The 20,959-nt window shown below is 42.1% G+C and overlaps 1 protein-coding gene across 4 annotated transcripts in view; it reads left to right on the top strand.

The window, feature by feature from the left end:
- Positions 1–20,759, top strand: part of pbx3b (pre-B-cell leukemia homeobox 3b) — a 54,770-nt gene extending 34,011 nt beyond the window's left edge. Inside the window, exons 3-11 of one of the 4 annotated variants that reach the window (XM_088376840.1) lie at positions 7,327–7,568; positions 8,865–9,055; positions 10,688–10,823; positions 11,610–11,639; positions 14,865–15,030; positions 15,595–15,672; positions 16,108–16,220; positions 17,345–17,434; positions 19,221–20,759. In XM_088376840.1, the coding sequence (XP_088232966.1) occupies positions 7,327–7,568; positions 8,865–9,055; positions 10,688–10,823; positions 11,610–11,639; positions 14,865–15,030; positions 15,595–15,672; positions 16,108–16,220; positions 17,345–17,434; positions 19,221–19,313 (1,139 nt within the window). In that variant the 3' untranslated portion in view covers positions 19,314–20,759. The remainder of the gene's footprint in view (positions 1–7,326; positions 7,569–8,864; positions 9,056–10,687; positions 10,824–11,609; positions 11,640–14,864; positions 15,031–15,594; positions 15,673–16,107; positions 16,221–17,344; positions 17,435–19,220) is intronic. The other 3 variants (XM_088376842.1, XM_088376841.1, XM_088376843.1) reach the window with 3 other exon arrangements.
- Positions 20,760–20,959: the final 200 nt, after the last annotated feature.

The following is a 20,959-nucleotide window of genomic DNA, read 5'->3' on the forward strand; positions in this document are numbered from 1 at the left end:
GCATCAAGCGCTGGCGTTCTCATTAACCTGTCACCTAATTATCTACCTCCAATCTGAGTCCTGACAAGCCCTGCCATCTGAACCCTCCACTAGGTTGTGTTGTGTCGTGTCAGCAGTTGCCAACCGCAGTCAAAGCGCCATTAGGTGCCCGGGAAGACAAAGGCGTCTTGCAGCAGAGGTTCCCCCTGCATGCACGTCCACAGTGTTCGCCCTGTTAATGCCTTCCCTTCCAATTAAATCTGCAACTGTTAATTATTGTAATTATGAGCACGGGCTCCCAGCTCTACCCCCCTCCAGCCCCTCCTTCGCCTCGTGCAGAGACGCAACGGGAGCTGTTGTGTTGCTTCAGCGGCGCCTCATCTCTGCTTCAGTGAAGTCCAAGCGGGGGATTTGATGCAGAGGGGGATTGGGCACAGATGACAAGGGTGACATGAGTGGGACTGCACAGTTCATCTTGGATAACGTAGAGAACAAGTCACAGTCAATGCCCACTCTAACACTTCACGTTGTCGGTCGAAATAGAATTCTGGCAATATTTGGGGCTTTGACTCTCTGGGTTGTTAATCTGTATCAACCGTTTCCAAGATATTCTGTCCAATATGAGCTAATACAATAGCTAGTTTGTTGAAAATAGAACAGCAAAATGTTTTAATTGGCAATGTAGGTGATTGGTAGATTATAATGTTTAGTAAAGATGTATTAACACGTTTACTGTTTTGGTTGCAGTGGTGTATAGCTCATTACACTCCTACTACGTGTTCAAAATGTTTTGGTTATCCTCTCTAAGACATTCGAAAGACATTCTTATTTGTTTCGAATCTTATTCCACCTATGGTAATACCAAACTCTATTTTGTCCGTCAGAGAGACAGTTGCAATGAATGTGAAGTGATGTGTTGACTTTAAGGCGAGCTGAAAAAGAGTGGATGGCAGGCCGGCTGCCTGTTAAGTCTGTGCGTGTCTCAGCATCCTCTTTGGCCTGCTTCTGTCACAAGCTGTTGTTGGCCCGGACCTGATCTGCCCACCCACTCCTCGCGTTGCACTCTGCAGACCTAGTTGTAACCTGCAACATCAGGCTCTGGATGATTCCGGAAACAAGGCTGTTGTGAAGGTGCGTGCAGCCTGAGACACAAGAAGTGGATGTGTTTTTGTGAGCTTTAGCAGTTCTCCCTCAGAATCAAGCTCAGCCGTAACCTCAGTTACCTCACAGCAGAGTCCTTAACACGCCAGCACGCTGAGCAAAGGACTCGGCTTTACAATTTAGAGTTGGATTCGTTCCTACAAAAGACACTGGGGGAAAGAGCAGCTCCTTCTGCTTCAGGCAATGCAGCCTTTTCGTGAATACACTGCAAAATCTAAATGATGGACTGTCAACTCTCTTGCAAGAATGCCACTGCAAAGAATAATCTCTCTGGCAGTGGATCATGCTTGGCTGTATGCTACCAACGCCGTTTCTTTGTTTATGCGTCCATGTCGCTTTCACACGCACGCATGCCAACTTGTGTATGCATGCAGACGCACACAAAAATATCATATATATAACACTGAGAAAATGCTTTGCATAAAATGCAGTTTATCTTGAAAATAACTGTCAAATGTAGTGGATTAATTACATTGAGCGTTTAAAATAATTAATAACAAGGCTAAGCTTGGTGTCTGGACAAAGTTTTTCTTGCAAATGTGTGGTTATCTGTGTGTACAAGACCTGCTGTGTGACCTGGTTTCATGCAATCTTCATCCTCTAATTAGGGGGCTACAGAAAGGCTGGAACAAGAGGAGGACTGATTAGTTGCCTTGGGGTATTTCATAAGTGGCTTTCAGTGCCACATTTGCATTATTTGCTTGGGGTCTGAATAACAAATCAGTCCACCTTTGCAGAAAATTGAGGCGAGCAGCTCAAGACCCTCAATACATTAAATATACAATATAAAAGAAAGCAATTTAAAAGCCAGCAAATAAATAACAGCACGATGAAATGCAAGATGTCTGAGTGTTGAGCTCTTAACCCAAACACATTACAGAACTATTCTTAGACACCCCATTTGAGTCCATTACACTTGATGTTCAGTGCTACTATACAAGAATCTCTGTGATTGGAGCTCATTCATCTGTAAAGCAGACCTTGCGAACTATGTAAGCCCCATGTTGAAGCCCCGTGCTGTAATCCTGGTGGGTCAGTGTGTTTTGTGATCTGTAGCAAAGGTCCTTGTCCACTTACTTGGCCAGACTTGCCAACCGCTGCGTGCGGCCGCCACCACCAGGCCTGGTCAGCCATCACTGTACCACTTGGCCATTTGCCCACATGGACTCTTCGAGAGCTGGAAACAAAGCAGCCACTCACATGTCCAAATATAAACACACACATGCACATGCGCACGTGATCACTGAGAGTGACAGTGCCTCTTGTTTCGGCAGCCCTCCTCCCCACTCCTCGCATCCTCGTTCGTCATGTAAGGTGTCACTTCACACAAATGTCACTGCCAGTGCAGGACAGTGATTAATTTTAGTGTGCTTGGCAAAATGTCTTCAAGATATTCGTTTTGGTTGCTGTTTCCCATGCTGAGCCCACCACAGCTCCTTTCGTCTTTACGAGCAGGTCATGAGCAGCACCTTACCAAAGCCTCCGCCACTGTGGTCGACATTTGTTGGGTGGTTAAAAGGAGGGGATTATCATCAAGGCTACCTGCCCTGACAGAGATCGTCTTTTATGACCACTTTTTGTCACTCATCATCCGAGCCCAGCCCACCACTACCCTCTTTGCTGCCTGTTTTCTGTGTACTGTGGGTGTGTGATGGGAGAAGTCTTGACCCAGCGCTGGCACTGAGCGGCTCTAACATTTCACTGTCAGCACAGCTGATTAGCTTATCACTCACTGTGCTGGGAAATACATCATCATTCTAGACAGGGATTCCCTTGTTTAGGTTGTGTTCTTCCTTGAATCATTCCACTTTGCAACCACCCAGCTCGCAAAATGTAGCCATTGATTTTTAATCCTTGTTATGTGGTGCATTATGATGCCAAGCTTTATTTTTGGAAAGCCCTCCACCAGTCTGAATACACTATATAGGTAGACAGAAGTTTTGAAACATACCTCTCAATTAATAAAGAATTCATTTTGGTTCCACATAAATCTTATATGTCATCCAACATCGGTGGACAAAATCTAGGAAGTCATGAAAGCTCTGCAAAGTGGGAGCCATTCCTTAATGATGTATAAAAAGATCTGTATGTGCCATCATACACATCTACCCCATTGATTCTATTAATATGTTCAAATTGTATTTCTGGTTTAGACAAAGGCTATTTGAGCAGTTTTTAAATCTGTCTGTTTTAGTTCACTCACCCGAGACAATGACACACAAAGTTGCTAATGTGCTTTGCCTCCCTACAGTGTGGTATCAGGTATGGTAATTACTCTACCATTAACATTGGGAATAGTTAATGTGTATTAATGTGTTAATGGAATGTTAATTACTGTACATGCAATAGAGAGCCCGCAGGCAGTCTCTCAGTTTCTTTGTGCCATATAGATGTAGGCCAAGGTTTCAAACAAAAAAAAAAGAAAAAGAAGAAAACCTTTTCAGAACATCAGTGAAAGCGGATCCTTATGTTTCATTTGTCAGAACAAAAGAATTTCAGTGGTAATTTGATCCTGCTCCCCATCTTCTGGAGCTGTAAGTGATTGATCCAGGCGTCTCAACAAAGACGATGATGTGAAGTCAAAGGAGATGAGGAACACGGCAATGGTGACACTGGCTCCTTTGTGAAATAAATACTGTAAACTCTCCGTATTCTCTGGTGTGTTGCTTTGGCAGAGAGTTTTAATAAAACGGTGGATTAGAAGCCCTGGACCCTGACTGCCAAGCTGGAGTTAAAGCTCACCTTGGCCGAGACCCAGTTACAAGCTACATGGCTTGCTCCATCTTTCTCCTCCTCTTTCTCCACCCAGACGCCTCCCTGGTCCCACTGTCTGCTGCACACCTTTAAGAGAGATGACCTTTGCAAATATTGACAGAAAATAAATTTTGTTTCGATTAGTTAGCTTTGGGAGACCTTTCCGGATCAATGCAATTAGATGAACAGGGTGTCGATATGTGGCTGGAGCAGTGCACTAAAGGCACAGGCTGGGAGCAGAGCAGCAGGAGGTCAGGGTTACTTGTAATGAGAAGAATGTCCTGTGGTGGACACAATCACAGCGTGTGTCATTAAACAGCAACACGCCGCTAAAACCGGTCTGTTGCAACAAATTCTGCTAGATTTTTTTTTTGGGACCATAAATCCACAAATCTAGATGATATCTGCATGTGGCAGCATATCTTCCCATATGTTGTCTGCAGTTTGACAGTGCAGTCATTGCAGCAGAATGAGGTGGAGGACCCCGATGCTGCCCCTTCCCTCCTGAGCAAGCCACATTAACCCAGCAGGGCTCTGCCTTTATGGCTCTCCTGCTCGCACTTCGGTGATGAGAGTAAACAAGCAACGGGCCAAAGGTCACCTAAGCCCACAGAATAACGGACGACACGAGGGAAGAGGAAGTGGGAGGAAAGCAAAACGCCCTGAGGCAACCCTCGGATCACTGTCAGTGATGCAAGCAGGGAGTGATGGACGAGACAACAGACGGATACATTTGTTAAATAGGATTAAGAACCTATACATTGTCTTTGTCCAGCAAATGCATGAAACCTAAAAAAAAGAAAAGAACCACCCCTGATGAGAGCAATTGATCATCATAGTTTCTCCTTGTGTCTCAGCCACGAAGAGGAAATACTGCACCTTTGTTGTTTGAATGACAAATGAGGCCGATTTGGTTTTTTTTTCTTTTTTTTTGTTTACATGATTAAATGAGTTCTAGTAATTAAAACCGCCAGTGTCATTGGAGTTCTGTGAAGTAACCAGAACAGCTATGGATTTTTAATTCTCAAGTTGCGATGGTGCACCAAGGTGACACGGCTTGTGCACGTTCCTTCGCACTGAGATAAATCCCACTTTAAATGTGGAGGTGGATTAACCCAGATGCCCAAACTTGTTTTAATACCCATATCATCAGACAAAAAATGGAATAAAGATTTGTGCAGGCAAATAGCATTTCAAAATGTGACTACGGCTTTGCAAGTTACTATAGAGATTTGTCAACCACACAGCAAATTAAAGATATTATCTGGCTGGAGTCTATTTCAAGAGAGCTGGGTGATGATGCTGGGTTGAGACAGTGATTCTGCAAACTTAAGCTTCCCCAACAAAGATGCAGAGACAGAGACACATTGCACTGTTATTCTTTCATTTTTGCCATCCCCCCCATGTTTTCTTGACTTGAATGGAAGACCAACGCATCAGCCTTTGAAACGTGTGCGTTATGAATGACCTGCCGTAGCTGATTGTGGCTCAAATACACCTTGGTGGACTCCTGCGGGGCCGTGGGCTTCACAGGGTAGCAAAGTAATCATTTTTATCCTGCTGATTTCCCAAATAGAAATGGACATGTATGATAAAAATGTCACGGCGACTCCGCATGTCAGCGGACTAACAGGATTATATGTCACTTACTAATGTCGCTCTCTGTTTTGCTTTGCTGTGAATGGCCACGTTATTGCACACATAGACTTTGTGTTACTATATGGTGAGAGACAAGTAGCTCTTTATGGTCTGTGATTATTTAGTTTGAATGAAACTAGTGATTTATGCCTATTTAGTTGAAAAGACCTGTAAATTCCCCCTGCTGCATTTCCCTTGGACATCGTGAGTAGAGTAAAAGTGACAACTGGGTTTGGTGTGGAAATGTACACTGAGTTATATTTAATATACCTGACATGAAAAACGTGCCTGGCGAGCTACAACCGGCCGCAACACAGAGGAAAAAGTGCAGCCCGGGAGCTCGACTTGAATTTGAGAGCAAGTAAATAGTGAATTAGGAAAATATGAACCACAGTGGCAGACAAACCACCAGCCATTAGAGCATGCTGAAATATATCAACATTTGAATCATGTGCCATTTTTGCATGTGCATAACCGGGAACAGTCGTCGTCCCCCCCCCCCCCACACACACACACACACACACAATGAGAGCTCTGGGTGAGAGAGTTGTGCAGATGCTGTACGATGTGGACGAGGCTTAGTGAAGCAAGCGGCATATTGTCCACATGGTTGGCTCGTCTGTGTGAGCCTGATGGAGCTTTGTCCAGCATCTCAATGTCTCCAACACAAATAGCCGCATTCATCCACTCCTCTCACACCATTACACCTCAAAGACTCAAAGTCAGCCAATCCATAAATAGAGGCAAATTTCTTTTTCAGTGACATTGCAGCTCAACAAAATGTGGAATCAACAGTGAAGTGGATACAGATGGTGTTGTTTTTTTCTTTTTTATTTAGTTACTGAAGAGCGGAATACAGAACCCCGACGTTTCATAATGTCGCTGTAATGATCTGTTTAAAATCATTGAATCGCGAAAGGGATTATTAAATGGAAACAACAGAATCAGCAATCAGAACGTTTGAGTAGCCACTCATTGTACTTAGCAACCATTGAGTCTTACTGAAGTGTTGTTATACTGACCCATTGTATTGTTTTGTTTTTGTCTGGCATCAAAGCTGCAATGCCAGTGTGTCCAGGTGTGCATGCATGCTATCTACTGGGTGATTACCACTTACTGACAGACTGGCGAGACAGAGAACAGCAGGGTCTGATTGCATGAGTAGAATTAATGAACAAACACTTCACATGAAATTTATTGGGCTCTACTACAAAATAATGCTATCAAATCAGGGCTGCACATTCAGATCTAAAAAAGCAAATAGCAGGTATATTGCCAAGTTCCTGACAATCACTGTGTCAAAAAAGAGACACTGGAGATATAGTCTTGTGTTTAGGATCACTCCACAAAGTAAGAATCTCTTCAAAAAGTAAGAGTGCCACTTCACAATTGAAAATTTGTCAGTTTATGGATGTTGCTGTCATGTCAACCTCACCGTACACAGTGTGCACTGCTGTGTGTAAATAAAAGAACAGGCTTAGACATAGATGGCAGCCACACAGCGCATTCACAGAAAGTGCTGACTTCATACCTGCAGGGAAAACATCACACTGGGGCAGAGTATGTAGTCGTAATACTTTTAATTCTCTATACATACCATATAGTATGTATGGATACAGTGGTTGCAACACTATAGATGTGCAATATACTAGATGCATCATCCATATTTTGGTTATTTTATTTCGCTAACTCCATCTAAAGGGCATTTCTCAATATGGAGGTGGACGAAGAAGTGTGTGTTATGTGGCATTGCTTTATCTGAGTGTCTCTCTCCTTGTCTGTTTGCTGCTGCAGGTCTCAGCATCCGGGGCGCCCAAGAGGAGGACCCGCCGGACCCTCAGCTCATGCGTTTGGACAACATGCTGCTGGCGGAGGGCGTGGCAGGACCAGAAAAGGGTGGCGGATCTGCAGCCGCCGCAGCTGCAGCCGCTGCCTCGGGCGGGGCAGCTGACAATTCTATTGAACATTCCGACTACAGAGCCAAGCTCACCCAGATTAGACAGATCTACCACACAGAGCTGGAGAAATATGAACAGGTAGGCACATTTTCGAGTGTCTCGAGGTTAAGAGCTCCCCGGCACCAACTTTGTCAAAAATGTTTTGAGCAAGCCCTATACTGTCAAAGCATGACTGTGCCACAGTGGGCAAAGCAAGGTTCGTGAAGTTACGCCTAAGGAATTGGTGAGGATGAACTACTGTCTAGAACTTTAAATCAAACACGAGCCGTCCTGACTCAAAGGAGGAAGGCTCTGCTTCTCTCCTAGCTTGAAGCACCCCCAATGGTTAATTTCGAACCAGTTCTTTTGACCTATTTGCTGAGACAAGATCTGGATTCGGGTGCTGTACAGTTGACTCCCAGCGTATTATCTTTAAACTCCTATTTAATACTGTGAACATTGACACTTACTCAAAATAATAGTTTTGCGTTGCTCTGTCCACTTGGGCCGATGGCGCGAGCGAATTGGTCTCCAATTCTGTCGACGATGCCACACCAAGACATGGCGGCATATTGATTTTACAGATGTAAAAGTGCCGTTCCCCGTGTAATTAGCAATTAGTGATTAAACAGATTGATATTATTGGAAATGACTGTCAGTTTAATTTTCTTGAGCAAAAAAGGCACTCTCGGGGAAAGTAAAACCATCTTTGTTATACGTTGCAAATTAATTAGCAAGTTATAGGATAAGACCTGTTTTTTTTTTCTTTCAAGAAACAGAAAATGTGTTCCAGTAACTGTAAGTGAAATTTGTCCAGTGAATGGATCATTATCTCACTTGGTGCTCTGATCCTTCCATTAAATACAGAGACATTATGGTAAAAAAAAAAAAAAATGTAGCAGTAATGCTTCATCTAGCCAGAGAGGTAAATTAGACTTAATATACTCTCAGTGAGTGGAGGTAGCTTTGCAGGGGCATGCACCACTTTGCCAGAAGTGCATGCATCTTTCTTAGGGATATTTCCAGGTTTTAATTATCTAAATGTAAATACTTAACGAATTTTACTCAGAGTAATGAGCTAAAGCATGCACGACATAAATGGGTTATTCTAATTAATCATGTATGAATTACCGATTTAACTGAAAGCTGTTTAAATTCACTCTGCATTAGGCCAAAGCCAAATTGCAAATTGACATTTATATTCATATATGACTTCAGATATTATGTCAAAGTAATATATAAACAATTGTACGGATTTGAAAGTCTCATAAACTTATTCACTATATGAAAATCTGCACAATTGTTGAGGACTTTTGGGATTTGGGGGATTTTTGGTGAGTGTGCCGTTTACAAAACAGACTTTTTTTTTTTTTTGTCTGTGTTTCTACTCGACAGGCGTGTAACGAATTCACAACCCATGTGATGAACCTGCTGCGGGAACAGTCTCGTACGCGGCCCATCTCGCCCAAAGAGATTGAGCGCATGGTGGGAATCATCCACCGTAAATTCAGCTCCATCCAAATGCAACTGAAACAAAGCACTTGCGAGGCTGTCATGATCCTGCGCTCCAGATTCCTTGATGCCAGGTTAGTTCATGTTATTCACAAGTTTATTGCTTCGCTTTGACCCATGGAGCCAAATCTTTCTAAATTAAAAAAAAAAAATAGAAGAAAATCTGACAGAAATGTTTGAGTAGTATAGAGTATTACTAGTTTTAAACTCAACTATCCATCCATCCATTTTCTGAACCGCTTAGTCCCCACGGGGGTCGCGGGTGTGCTGGAGCCTATCCCAGCCGTCATCGGGCAGTAGGCGTGGGACACCCTGAACCGGTTGCTCGCCAATCGCAGGGCACACAGACAAACAACCATTTGCACTCGCACCTAGGGACAATTTGGAGTCTTCAATCGGCCTACCAAGCATGTTTTTGGGATGTGGGAGGAAACCAGAGTGCCCGGAGAAAACCCACGCGGGCCCGGGGAGAACATGCAAACTCCACACAGGGAGGGCCAGAGATGGAATTGAACCCGCACCCTCCACACTGTGAGGCGGACGTGCTACCCAATGCGCCACCGAGCTGCCTTAAACTCAACCACTGTCGTACAAAAAAAATGCATTATTGCATCGTGTTCTCTGCGGATGCACAGCTCACAGTGGCACACTTCAAAAAAGTTAAAAGCATTAGCATTAGATCTGAAAGTAAAACTTCAAATTAAATTGTTTGATTGGAGAAATTGTTTTATTGTTTGATTATCTAGTATTGCACAAAATCTCTTATTTCTAGAGCGTATACAAAGGCTCATACAAATATAAAAACAAACAAATATGTATATTTAATATTCGTTAAATTTTTGAAAAGGTTTATACTGATTATTTTGCAACCTTTTTTTTCCCCAAAATCATTGTTTGTACTTTCTAGTCAAAACAGGCCGTTATCGCAGAGATAGAAGGTTTTAATAATATCTTTGCTCCATGCAGTTTTCTGGACAATTATCCCCGCCTACCTAAGAACAAAGTGAATTGAGGGTCAGGTCATGTGTAAAGCAAATGTTGAGTGTGGAAATGCGCAATTTTGTGAGACTCACCACAAGTTTATGCCAAACAAGCCGAGCGGAAGCACATTTGCTGCCCACTGCCTGTGCTAGGCCCTAGTAAACACGGCAACAAATAAGCAAATGCTCACGAATGTGATAAGTAGTGCCCTTGGGAGGGAAGCGGACCCAGATCTAGTTAGAGTTTGCTTGTTTCTGCTGGAGATCCCTGGGGCTGTGGCACTTAAGGAACAATGCTCAACTGTGCATGCCGTGATTTCTATAATGTACCGAGATGCACTCCGACTGGGCTTCGCGCTCCATCACGAAGCCCACCCATCCACGGCACTAAACTCTGCACATTACACGCTTGGACTGGAAATCAGAGACCAACAGACCAAATTAAACATTGTATGTGTTTCGTGGTTGTGTGTGCATTTGTTTTCGTGTCTGCTTGTCAGTGTGTTGGTCGGACCCCCCCCCCCCCGTCTCTTTTGTCTTGACGAGACTTGCGGCAGGACAGAGTACATCGTTCTGCTTCTCGGGGCCCTTAGAGCCCATTCCTCATCATTTTCACCATTTATGTGCGAGATTGATTGTGCAATTTGTGTGATCCAAATGGATGAGTTAATGCTGGTCCCACTAATAGGCTCGCCCGGCCTTTCTTTGGTTTTACTCCCCACTCAGGCGGAAAAGGAGAAACTTCAGCAAGCAGGCGACAGAAATTTTGAACGAGTACTTCTACTCACACCTCAGCAACCCCTACCCAAGCGAGGAGGCGAAAGAAGAGCTGGCCAAGAAATGCAGCATCACAGTTTCCCAGGTGGGTAGCGCACATCCAACAGTAGCTGGTGGCTAATCAGGGTGGGGAAGGAAAAAGCCTAGAGGGACCCTTACCGTGGGTTACAGCACCAAGACACAGCGTCCTCAGCTAACCTTGACATTGTGACTGCCTAATGATGCTTCAGTCAAGGCAGTCTGAGCAGGGCCACAGGGAGGGGAGGAGGACCATCATCTTGGCCTCAATCAAAGCACTATGCTGTCCTTCCTTAACTGCCCCAACGCCTTCTCCCCCGCCATCCACCTCCCCCAACTCCCTCTCGACACTCATTCCCATCCACCACATGCGCTCTCTTTCCTGCCTGTCACTCACTCAGGTCATAAAGTGGCAAGAAATCATTAATTTTGGAGAAAAATAAGATTCCTAATGTTGTGCTTCAAAACACTGTAAGATGATGGTTTAAAGACTCCCCTAATGCTGTTATCGTTTTAAAGATTACCAAATGTGACTTAACGGCTTCGCCTCCTCGTTGGGTGTAAACCTGAAGGGACTATCTCTGACACCTAACTTCCCGCCCCACATCTAAATTATTATTGTGTACACTCCCCTGTTATTTCCCGCTGACCACTATCGAGACGCTTAACACAAACACGTTATATTGTTCTATGCTCGTCCTCGTGAGGCACAATATCAGAGAGACATCAATCTATAACATAACGATTCATCTGCAGTGTTTTGTTCTGTGTGGGGAGGGGAGTGTTAAGGGGTATATTGAGTGTAGTCATGAAGAGTCAGATACTGTAAAAGCCCATTCTTTTTTGCCTTCAGGGGGTGGGAAGCACCATCACGGTATCTCAGGTATGTCATAACTTCTCCTGATCCACTGTTTTCATTTCTTTGTTACCTCTTTTGTTTATGTATGTAATAGCCACTTCACTGCACAGACCCCCTCCCTCCTCACACAACTAGATCATTGCTAATGCTATTATGAATTCAAAGAACAAGATTGAGTATAATTGATATTTTTAAAATAGAACAATCCACATCCCACCTTTAAATTGCACAGTTCCATTGACTATTTTGGTCAGCTCATATTTTCCAAGCACACTAATTTTCCCATCATATTTTGTGTGTACAGACTACAGTATGTGTCACATGCTACTTTGCATTTACTATTGTTTGTCTGTTGTTTGGCATCGACAGGATGTGTGATGTTCTGAATATCTACCTTTTGTTCTATTTACCCCCTTGGCCATTGCACAATCATGCTGCAACACTTCAAGAAATGGGCACCAGTGGAACTTAGTTCAGTTTTTCGAGTGCCTTGCTAAGCAGGCCACTGTACCTGTCCCCATGAGAACAAATCAGTCCTTGCAAGAATTAGAGTGCCTTTAAAAATTCACTTGAACTCATCTCAGGCCCCATTAGTGGCGCACTCCTCGACAAACAGAGGCCACAACAGACATTACTATTGACTTATTCTTAATGCTTTAGCTCATTTTAAGTGAGTAGCAAAATGTGAGGCTCACCCTAATGTCTCGTGCACCCTAAGTGTGTTATCCCTCACAGCTTTACACACTCACAATCCAATCGCAGTGCCTTCTCTGTAGGCTTTGTTAAGTAATTTGTCAAAATCCCACATTCTTTTTGTGGGCTTTGTTGATTATTCAAACAGTTCATCAAGTAACAACCATCCATCGTGAGTGGTCTGCCAATAACAGTCGGAAGCTTTGCCACTGCTGATGAAACACCAAGCATTATTGTTGGAAAGGTGGACATTGAAATTGTTTGATTTTTTTTTTAGGCAACTCCAGAGCCATGCTGTAGTATATAATCTAAAAATTAATAAGAATTTCTTTCTTATTCTCCTGAGCCACATCACTGCTTTTAGAGAAACAACGATTTGTGCTCATTTGTTATCTGGATAACATCATGTAAAAAAAAATTCTATTTGTAGTGAAAGTTCAGGGTTCTCCAAACTGTAGTCATAAACTTATCATTTATTTTCATTGATTGGGGAGGATTATTGATTCAATTAGAGTACAACAGCTTCTCAGTCTCTCACAATGTGGAGCAACTCTATTGTTTTCTCACCAACAGTCCACATGCTCATTACACGATCGCTGACTTCAAGGCTGCTGATGTCAGGTATTCGAGTGGTTAACACCCCGGCTCTGCCCTTACTTAGCAGTCGACTGGATGCGTGGCCTTCTCCAAGATGGAAGCGAATTAGTTCTATAGATTAGGTTGTGATCCACACCTTGCATTGCTCGATAGTAAGCTGACCCGGAGAACCACCAAAGGCGGTATTCAGTGGGCAGGAAAAGAAAATGTGTGACATTTAAGGCTTTGCCGGACTATGTGCCTTTCAGGCTTATACTATATAGTGGTGGACTCATATTACATGTTATCACAAAGGACAGGGACAACATGTAAATGAATACATGAACTGTAAATATTTAATATTCCCTTTTGACTGGCAAACGGAAGGATTTGCTTCCTTTCCTGCCATGGTGATTAAGGTGTGAACAAATTGTAGTAGTTCAAGGTCACATTTGATGATTAAGGTGTTCACTAATTAAAATTATGCCCCAAAAAAAGTGAGACAAGAATTCTAATATCAGTAAAATATGTGATATCCTCTTTGTGGGCTATTAAAAAAGAGTGTAGATTACGTCATTCCAATCCACTATAAGCAGGTTAAGTAAAAAGGATGATAGCCAGGGCTTTCATTGCTTCCAATTAAACCTTGCTTGTTAGTTTAACCTCTAGGTAAAGCCATCAAACAATTGATGTCAAGGAAACCCTGCTGCCGACAGTGGGTCTCGCCTGAATGGTCATTAATTTTAATTGCTTAGATATTAAAGATTTAGAGCGCAGAGACGTGTAGGATAGAAATGATCTGTTGTCCTGCAAATCCAGTCACTTTTTATGCCACAACATTGGCTGGCTGCTGGGGATATTAAAATTTAAGCACATGGGTGGAAATTAAATAAAACGTCATTAGGGGCAGCTGCTCTTTGGCTGGTCCAGCGGCGGGCTGCAAGGCCAGTGAGATAGAGTGGATGAGGTGGGGGCTACAGCAGCACAGCAATGAGACACTCTAATTTATAGAACCATTAAAAGCATGCATCATCTCATCATTATTCTGCTCTTATCACAGAGCCAGCATCTACTCAGAAGATTCATGCAACTTTTTAGGGTCTCACTAATGTTAGATGTTTCACTTGAGTGAAATTTGCATTTCAAACTACTCTGCTTACCCAACTCCTCCCTTTACCTTAACACGTGTCCCTTTCTTTAGACTTTAATTTCTCCAGTATAATCTTTTTTTTTAAAAAAACAAACAAACAAACATTTTAACACTGACTGTCCAAGTAGACTCACAGTATGCACACTATTTACTACAAGTAGTTGAGTGACTAAAATACTGACAGTAGAAGTAGTAATTCACTGAATGGCTGGTATGCTCACTTGATTTGTAATTAGACCTCATAAAGTGTCAAATTGGTAACCGGTCATATTAATCAGTGACCAAGTAGCTCAAAAATCTTGGTGACCCCTGACATAGATAAAGATTCCTTGGGAGTAGTATACAAAAAGTAGTTCACCTCTTTCCCAAAAGTACTTTGCTCTGTTAAAAATGTGAAAAGTGTCATGTAAAATAACTTTTGAAAAGACAAAAATGGGTAACCATATGCCTATGTTTTTTTCATTCATATATTCATATTCATTTTATATTCATACTCATCTGTGTATATCATTGAGGGGTGGGGTGTATCCTTAACAGCCAGCCACGCAGTAACGGACATGTCGAAGCAGCAGGGGCCCCTCGTGTTTGGGTTTTGTCAGGAGACAGAGCTGAGAGCATGTCAGGCTCCCATCCATGAGAAGACACAAGTGGCTCCTTATTATGGCTTAATTAGCTTGTGTACCCAGTGGACATTGCTGCAGGGGCTGGGAATTGGGTACTTGATGGACCCAAACATGACATCTTGAAACAGTCACACTGCTCAGTGCACGCTGCTGTGGCTGCTTGATGTCTGACTCCTCTGCTCCTCCCCTCTGTGCTCTTCCACGCAGGTATCCAACTGGTTCGGCAACAAACGCATCCGCTACAAGAAAAATATTGGCAAGTTTCAAGAGGAGGCCAACCTGTACGCCGCCAAGACTGCTGTCAATGCAGCGCACGCCGCAGCCGCTGCAGTGCAGAACAGCCAGACCAACTCCCCTACTACACCTAACTCTGGTAGGCACTCCTGCATAATGAAGAAGAAAGATGAGGGGAAAAAAAGACCTGCCGTACACCGCAGGCCTTAACCTGCTGCCTACCTCCCTCCCTCATGCACCATTCACGCAGGCGAGAGTGACAGGCTCAGCTCCCAGCTTGGGGATCACAGTGTCTCCCGTCTATAAGACACTTGGTGCCAAGCAAACTCATGCATAAAGGGAGCGTTCCTGACTCGTGAACCGAGAATACATGTATTTTTGGAAAAGAACAAAAAAAACCATATCTGAATACTGCCATGGGATTTGTTTTCGCTTGACTTTTCTGTCAGCTTCCTGTCATTTTAAATGTAATGGTATGTAGTCACTTGGAATGTGGCATATTATTTGGCTATGTAAGTGTAAACATAGGAGCTAGGAGCATTGTGATTATGCTTATATTATCAGTATTTTCCTCTGAAATAATACAAAAGGACCGTTGAAGTGCAATGAGTAAAATGTAGTATGTGATCGGTTTGGACTGGGATGAACTACGTACATTGGGATTTGGTAAGCTTATGAAGTGGTCCCTTTTTCTTGCATCCAGGATTCCAGATGAAAGATGAGGAGTTTCAGCTGGATTCTGCAGAGAGCAAAAACACTCTTTTAACCAACATGTTTACTGGTACTGGTCTTTTCATAAGCTTCTTCTCGTTCTTGTCATTTACCATGTGGTACCTTTCGCCAGTGTTAGATTGGGAGTAGATGATGTGGAGCAATTGGGAGCTTAAGCGACCAACCACATGTAGAGCCCCTTGTGTTGTGTGATTCTCACTCCATTTGTGTCCATCGTGTTGGTAAAAATCTTATTGTCCCCATCCGTTTGTTTATTTGCTTTGTTGCTTTCCTCCATCACTCTGGTAGTTGCTTGCTTTATGGGCATTTTCTCAAGTATATTTGTATGTCTCTTTGAGTTGGGTTTCATTTATTCAGACATGTTTGCGTGCGTTCGTATGTGTGTGCCCGCGTGTGTTTGTGTGTGTGTGTGTGTGTGTGAATGTGCAGTCCTATTATAGTAGCCCGTTCATGTTATTCAGCTACTTACATTTTCCCTCTCTAGGTTCTTCAGGTTCTTTTAACCTCCCAAACTCTGGGGACATGTACTTGAGCATGCAGAGTCTGAATGGGGATTCTTACCAAGGGGCACAAGTCGGAGCCAATGTACAGTCACAGGTAGGATTAATAATCAGGGACAGTTCCTCACTGCCGGTGCAGAGAGCTGTCCTTGTCTTGCCTGTGTACTGAGCCATCCTCAGTGCAGTCTGAAGCACGCTAAAGCAAAGTGAGGCTCTCTGATAGCGCCAAACGGGGCTACTGATGATATGTTTTTGGATGGAAGGTTTGGCTGACAAAATATAATTTAAGATTTCAGACATCGTTTCTACGTAAACATTTGGTGAATGCATATGGCTTTGACTTGACCTCTTGGGTTGGTATTGGGTTTTGGGTAATGTGTTCCTCTTTTGTTACTGTCCTCTATCCTCTTTTGTCTCATTGTGTTATTGCTTGTTGTTGCTGTCTACCATTCTGTAATCTCAATGCGCAGTGGTCACAACTGTGCGCTTACAACAACCATCTGTGATATCGATTTATCCTTATAAAGTTCTGCTATACAATTTGTAGTAAATGTAGACTATGAGTCCCGAAGCGTCTTTTTAAAGCAAGTTTTAGAAAAAAGTCCTTGTTTTTTTTTCCTAACACATCAGGTTTTTGAGATATTTCCATTTTTTGTTTTTAGGTATGACTTATAGAAGCTTGTGCAGTACAAATTTTCCCATACTTTGTAATTTATAGCTATGAATAAATAATACTAAATATATTACCATATTACAATTATTATTATTATTGTTATCATTATTAGTAGTAGTAATTTTAGTAGTGGTATAAAAACCTGATGTGCTGGAGGAAAAAAAGGGCAGATTCCATTATTCCATTCAAGATTAATTCTAGAAAGGTTTCCTTACATCTCTGATTTAAAAACAAACAAACAAACAAAAAAAACAGTGTAATGGTAAATGCTCAATTAAACCAGTTACTGATTTTGTTCCTTGTACTTATTGTGAGTTCTCAAATGTAATTTAAATTTCAAATATCCATATCATGCCAGTAATTTACTTTCTTTGTTTAAACAAATCTTAAAGCTTTATTGTTGGGTCTGCTTAGCACCTTTTCTGTCTTTGGAGTTGTGATACGCTTTCAGCCAAGTTACTAGTCTATGCTGAGCATGTGTAAAGTAAGCGTTGCCTTGTTGCCGCACACCAAGTTGAACAGCTTGTCCACCTTGTCTGTTCCTTCAGGTGGATACCCTGCGCCATGTTATCAGTCAGACGGCAGGATACAGTGATGCTCTTGGCCGAAACACGATGTACAGTCCACACAGTTTAAATGTGAGTACTTCCTATCTTTCCTCTGCTTTGTGGGTTTTCTGATTCCTTCCTTTCACATTCCCCGTAAATGGACTGAATCATGCTCTTGGCTGATTGGTCGGCAACTATAGTCCAGGGTGTAGGCCTACCCCTCCTCTCGCCTCTCTTGATAGGCTTGGATGGTTTCCAGCTCACTCGTGACCCCATAATGAATGGATATGTGTGATAGAAAAAAGATGAATGGCTCTCTCTATTTACATATCTTAGCAACTTTGTGCGTCTTCTTGTGATTAACCTAAAATCAATGTAACAGTTGCCCACAAAAGTTCCTGAGGTATTGTTTTTTTTTTTTTTTTTAAAAAAAGGTGATTAGATTAATATGTGATCTGGAAATCAGCTCAGTCCTCATCATATTATTTAATACGCAAGACGTATTTGAGTCATAATATACATGCGTGGAAAATAGTTGACAGTCTCTGTGCGAGAAAATACTATCGTCTGTACCGGCAGCTTCCGGTGTCATTTTGTCTCGGCTGAAGCCTTATTACTCTAAGCCTTTCCGACATGTCAGCCCCCAGCTAGATCAAGTGTTTTTCACTTTCTCACAAGGTTTCTCACTTCCATGTGCACTGTAGACCTGTGCCTAGTGGCTCACTGGAGCTTTGCAAAATCCTGACGAAAATAGCGATGGGCACTACTGAGTCATCCTCACCTTCTCCCCCACAAATAAATGATATACAAAAAAAGAAATGAAATACAATGAAAAATTGAGAATTAATCAAAAATATTCTTGAATAAGTCATTGTTGCACTGCATCTGTTTCCATCCAGAAAGTGCTTTGTGGACATATTAGCATAGACTAACCTTTAGCGTTGTTGATGGTGACGTAGATGGATCCAGTAAAGGCTAGGTCATGCCTAGAGCGAAGCAAAGTCAGGCTGGCTAAGACTGGCTCTCTTGGCGAGGCCCTGCCTTGTCACTTCCACTCAGCTCTCCCCACCTCAGCCAGGCCGAGCCCTCCCTCCTCCTGACTGGCAGGAGAATATGTAGCGACAAGCTGCCGGACGCTGCTGAACTCTGCTTAGACACTGATTTGAAGCATCTCTCCCGTTGGTTGGGAAGCAACACAAATTTGTCTCTTTGCTGATTTGACAGCTCAAAACCTCGTGCAAAACATTATGACTCTTTCTCAGAAGAGGAAGCGAGTACATCATTGACCTACGGAACATTTAAAGTGTAGCCCATGGTCGCAATCTCTAATGCAAAGGTGACATGACAAGGAAAAACAATCTAAGCAATTCTGTTGATGTACATTTTATTGATCTACTAAAGTTTTATCATATACGTGTATACTGTGTCTACCCTGCCTATCGCCCAAAGTCATTTGGGACAAGCTTAGGACAAGCTCTACTTCTCCTGCAAGTCTAATGAGGACAAGTTGAAGAGAAAACACCCAGGACCGCTCACCAGTCAATCTCATTTTATTATACATGCAATATATGGGTGGAATTTAAGTCTTCTTTCTATGCTTGCATGGATTTTTACCTTATTCCACGCACGTCTACATACAGTGTAGGCTGAAATCTACCTTTTGTGATACCAGCCCTGAGTGAGAGAGAGATTGAGTGAGAAAGAGAGAGATTGATCAATATCTTCCCCTAAAACACAGATCAGATGCCAGTTAAGGACTCGTGGGATGTTAAGTGGTTCTTGTGCAAGAGTTTGGTTCCATTTCAGGATTAAAATCATGTAATCATATTGCAGAGAATGCGATAGTCATTTCACTCTTCCCCTGTTTGTGTCTCAGACTAATGGGGGGTGGCAAGATGCAACAACTCCGTCTTCAGTAATATCTGCGACAGAGGGACCCAGCAGTGTGCACTCGGATACCTCCAATTGATCCACACTCCAAGCATTTAAGCCTCAAGATGGGCAAGGACTCTGAACTGGCTGCACAACTGCAGAGGACCTCCAAAACATTTTTATGCCACATTTAGGTTTTTTATGTTTTTTTTTTTTTTGGTGTAATCTCCCACAACTACATGCCACATGTAAGGATCTTTATCATGAAGAGTCAACTTTTCATGATTGCCTCAGTGTTTTCTTTGTAAATCACGTTTGTTGAAGGGTGAGCGCACAAACTGCATGCGCAGATATCCAACAGCCTCTGATATTCGTCAAACGTTCAATTTATCCTCTGTATTAAAAATACACGATGGATATTTACATGGCATTTAAAATGTCAAATGTATGTGATTACTCTTTTAATCCTATTTTGAAAATACTTTTTTTCTTTGTTTTCTTCTAATAAATTGATTAGAACGGCCGTTAATGTGACAGTAACCATGCTACTGTTGACAGCTCAATGGCAGCTTTGTGGTTATGTCCAAAATTTAATTTACAACTGTATACATAAGTACAAGCCAATGATAATTCATCTCTGGAATATAAAGAAGTGTAATTGATTGTGTTACCACAACATGACACATTCCCATATTTTATCACGTGACGTTTGGTATGTACATATGTAAACATTTTGTACTGCTTGTGAAAGTCCCCCACAGTTGATCATAACTCGCAAGGCCCAGTGACACACAAACTTGTACAAAACATAACTTGAGAGTACTTCAACTTCCCAACAATCAATACACAGCTTTATTGCCTCATTACAATTCATACCAACAAAGTCCACCATTCCTGTAGCTTAGAGTGCTCACACACTACCTCTAAACATCATGACCACATTTTTTGCCCTACTTATTTTTTATTCTATTACTTGTTTTGATAACATCTTGCAACACTAAACTTCCTCATTCTCTATGTAATGTAATGTATATTTTAATCTTTTAATAAAACTCTGTTGCTATATTGCAGCTTAAAACGACAAAAAAGTGAATCTGATAACTAATACCATGAAAAATAGAAGAGCGAGTGCATTGTTGGTCTGTGGCTTTTATGAAGGGAGTGCGATAAAATTGCGCTAAGTTAACAGTAAAACTGTTGTAAATACTTAAAAAAAACATTTTGAATGTTGATCATCTTATTACTAAATCATACCCAAAAAACAAATAAAAAAAGATCACTCTTCAGACTGTAATGCATAGAAAGTTTCAGTATTCAGAACTGTATATTTCCAGCTCTGTTCAACAGGGTTCAAACTTCTTTTCTCTTTTTTCTATTGTATGTGATTCTGAAACTGAGAAGTCATGACAAATGATTTGTGGAAGTGATTCAAATGTAATAAAAATGTTTAGTGTTGCTTTCTAACAACGACGCCCTGGACTGAAAAGTCTTCCTTGTGGTAGTTGTGTAATTTAAAACAAATAAAACTTTTGCTTTGATGACAGCATGCATTTATTTATTTTTGTTTATGTGTGATGACTCATTATAAGACACATGAACGGCCTGTAAAAAATAAAGACAGTGCAATAATAAATAATAAGAACCTATCTTGCGAAGCAATCCAAAGTGCAGGCTAGAAGTTCAGGATGTAACCTGGTCAGTAATGACATTAGTGCAATTTCGTGAAGTCTAGTTATGGTCGCC

The sequence above is a fragment of the Syngnathus floridae genome, chromosome 5 (assembly GCF_059516105.1).
Source record: "Syngnathus floridae isolate MCC-2025c chromosome 5, RoL_Sflo_1.0, whole genome shotgun sequence".
NCBI lineage: Eukaryota > Metazoa > Chordata > Actinopteri > Syngnathiformes > Syngnathidae > Syngnathus > Syngnathus floridae.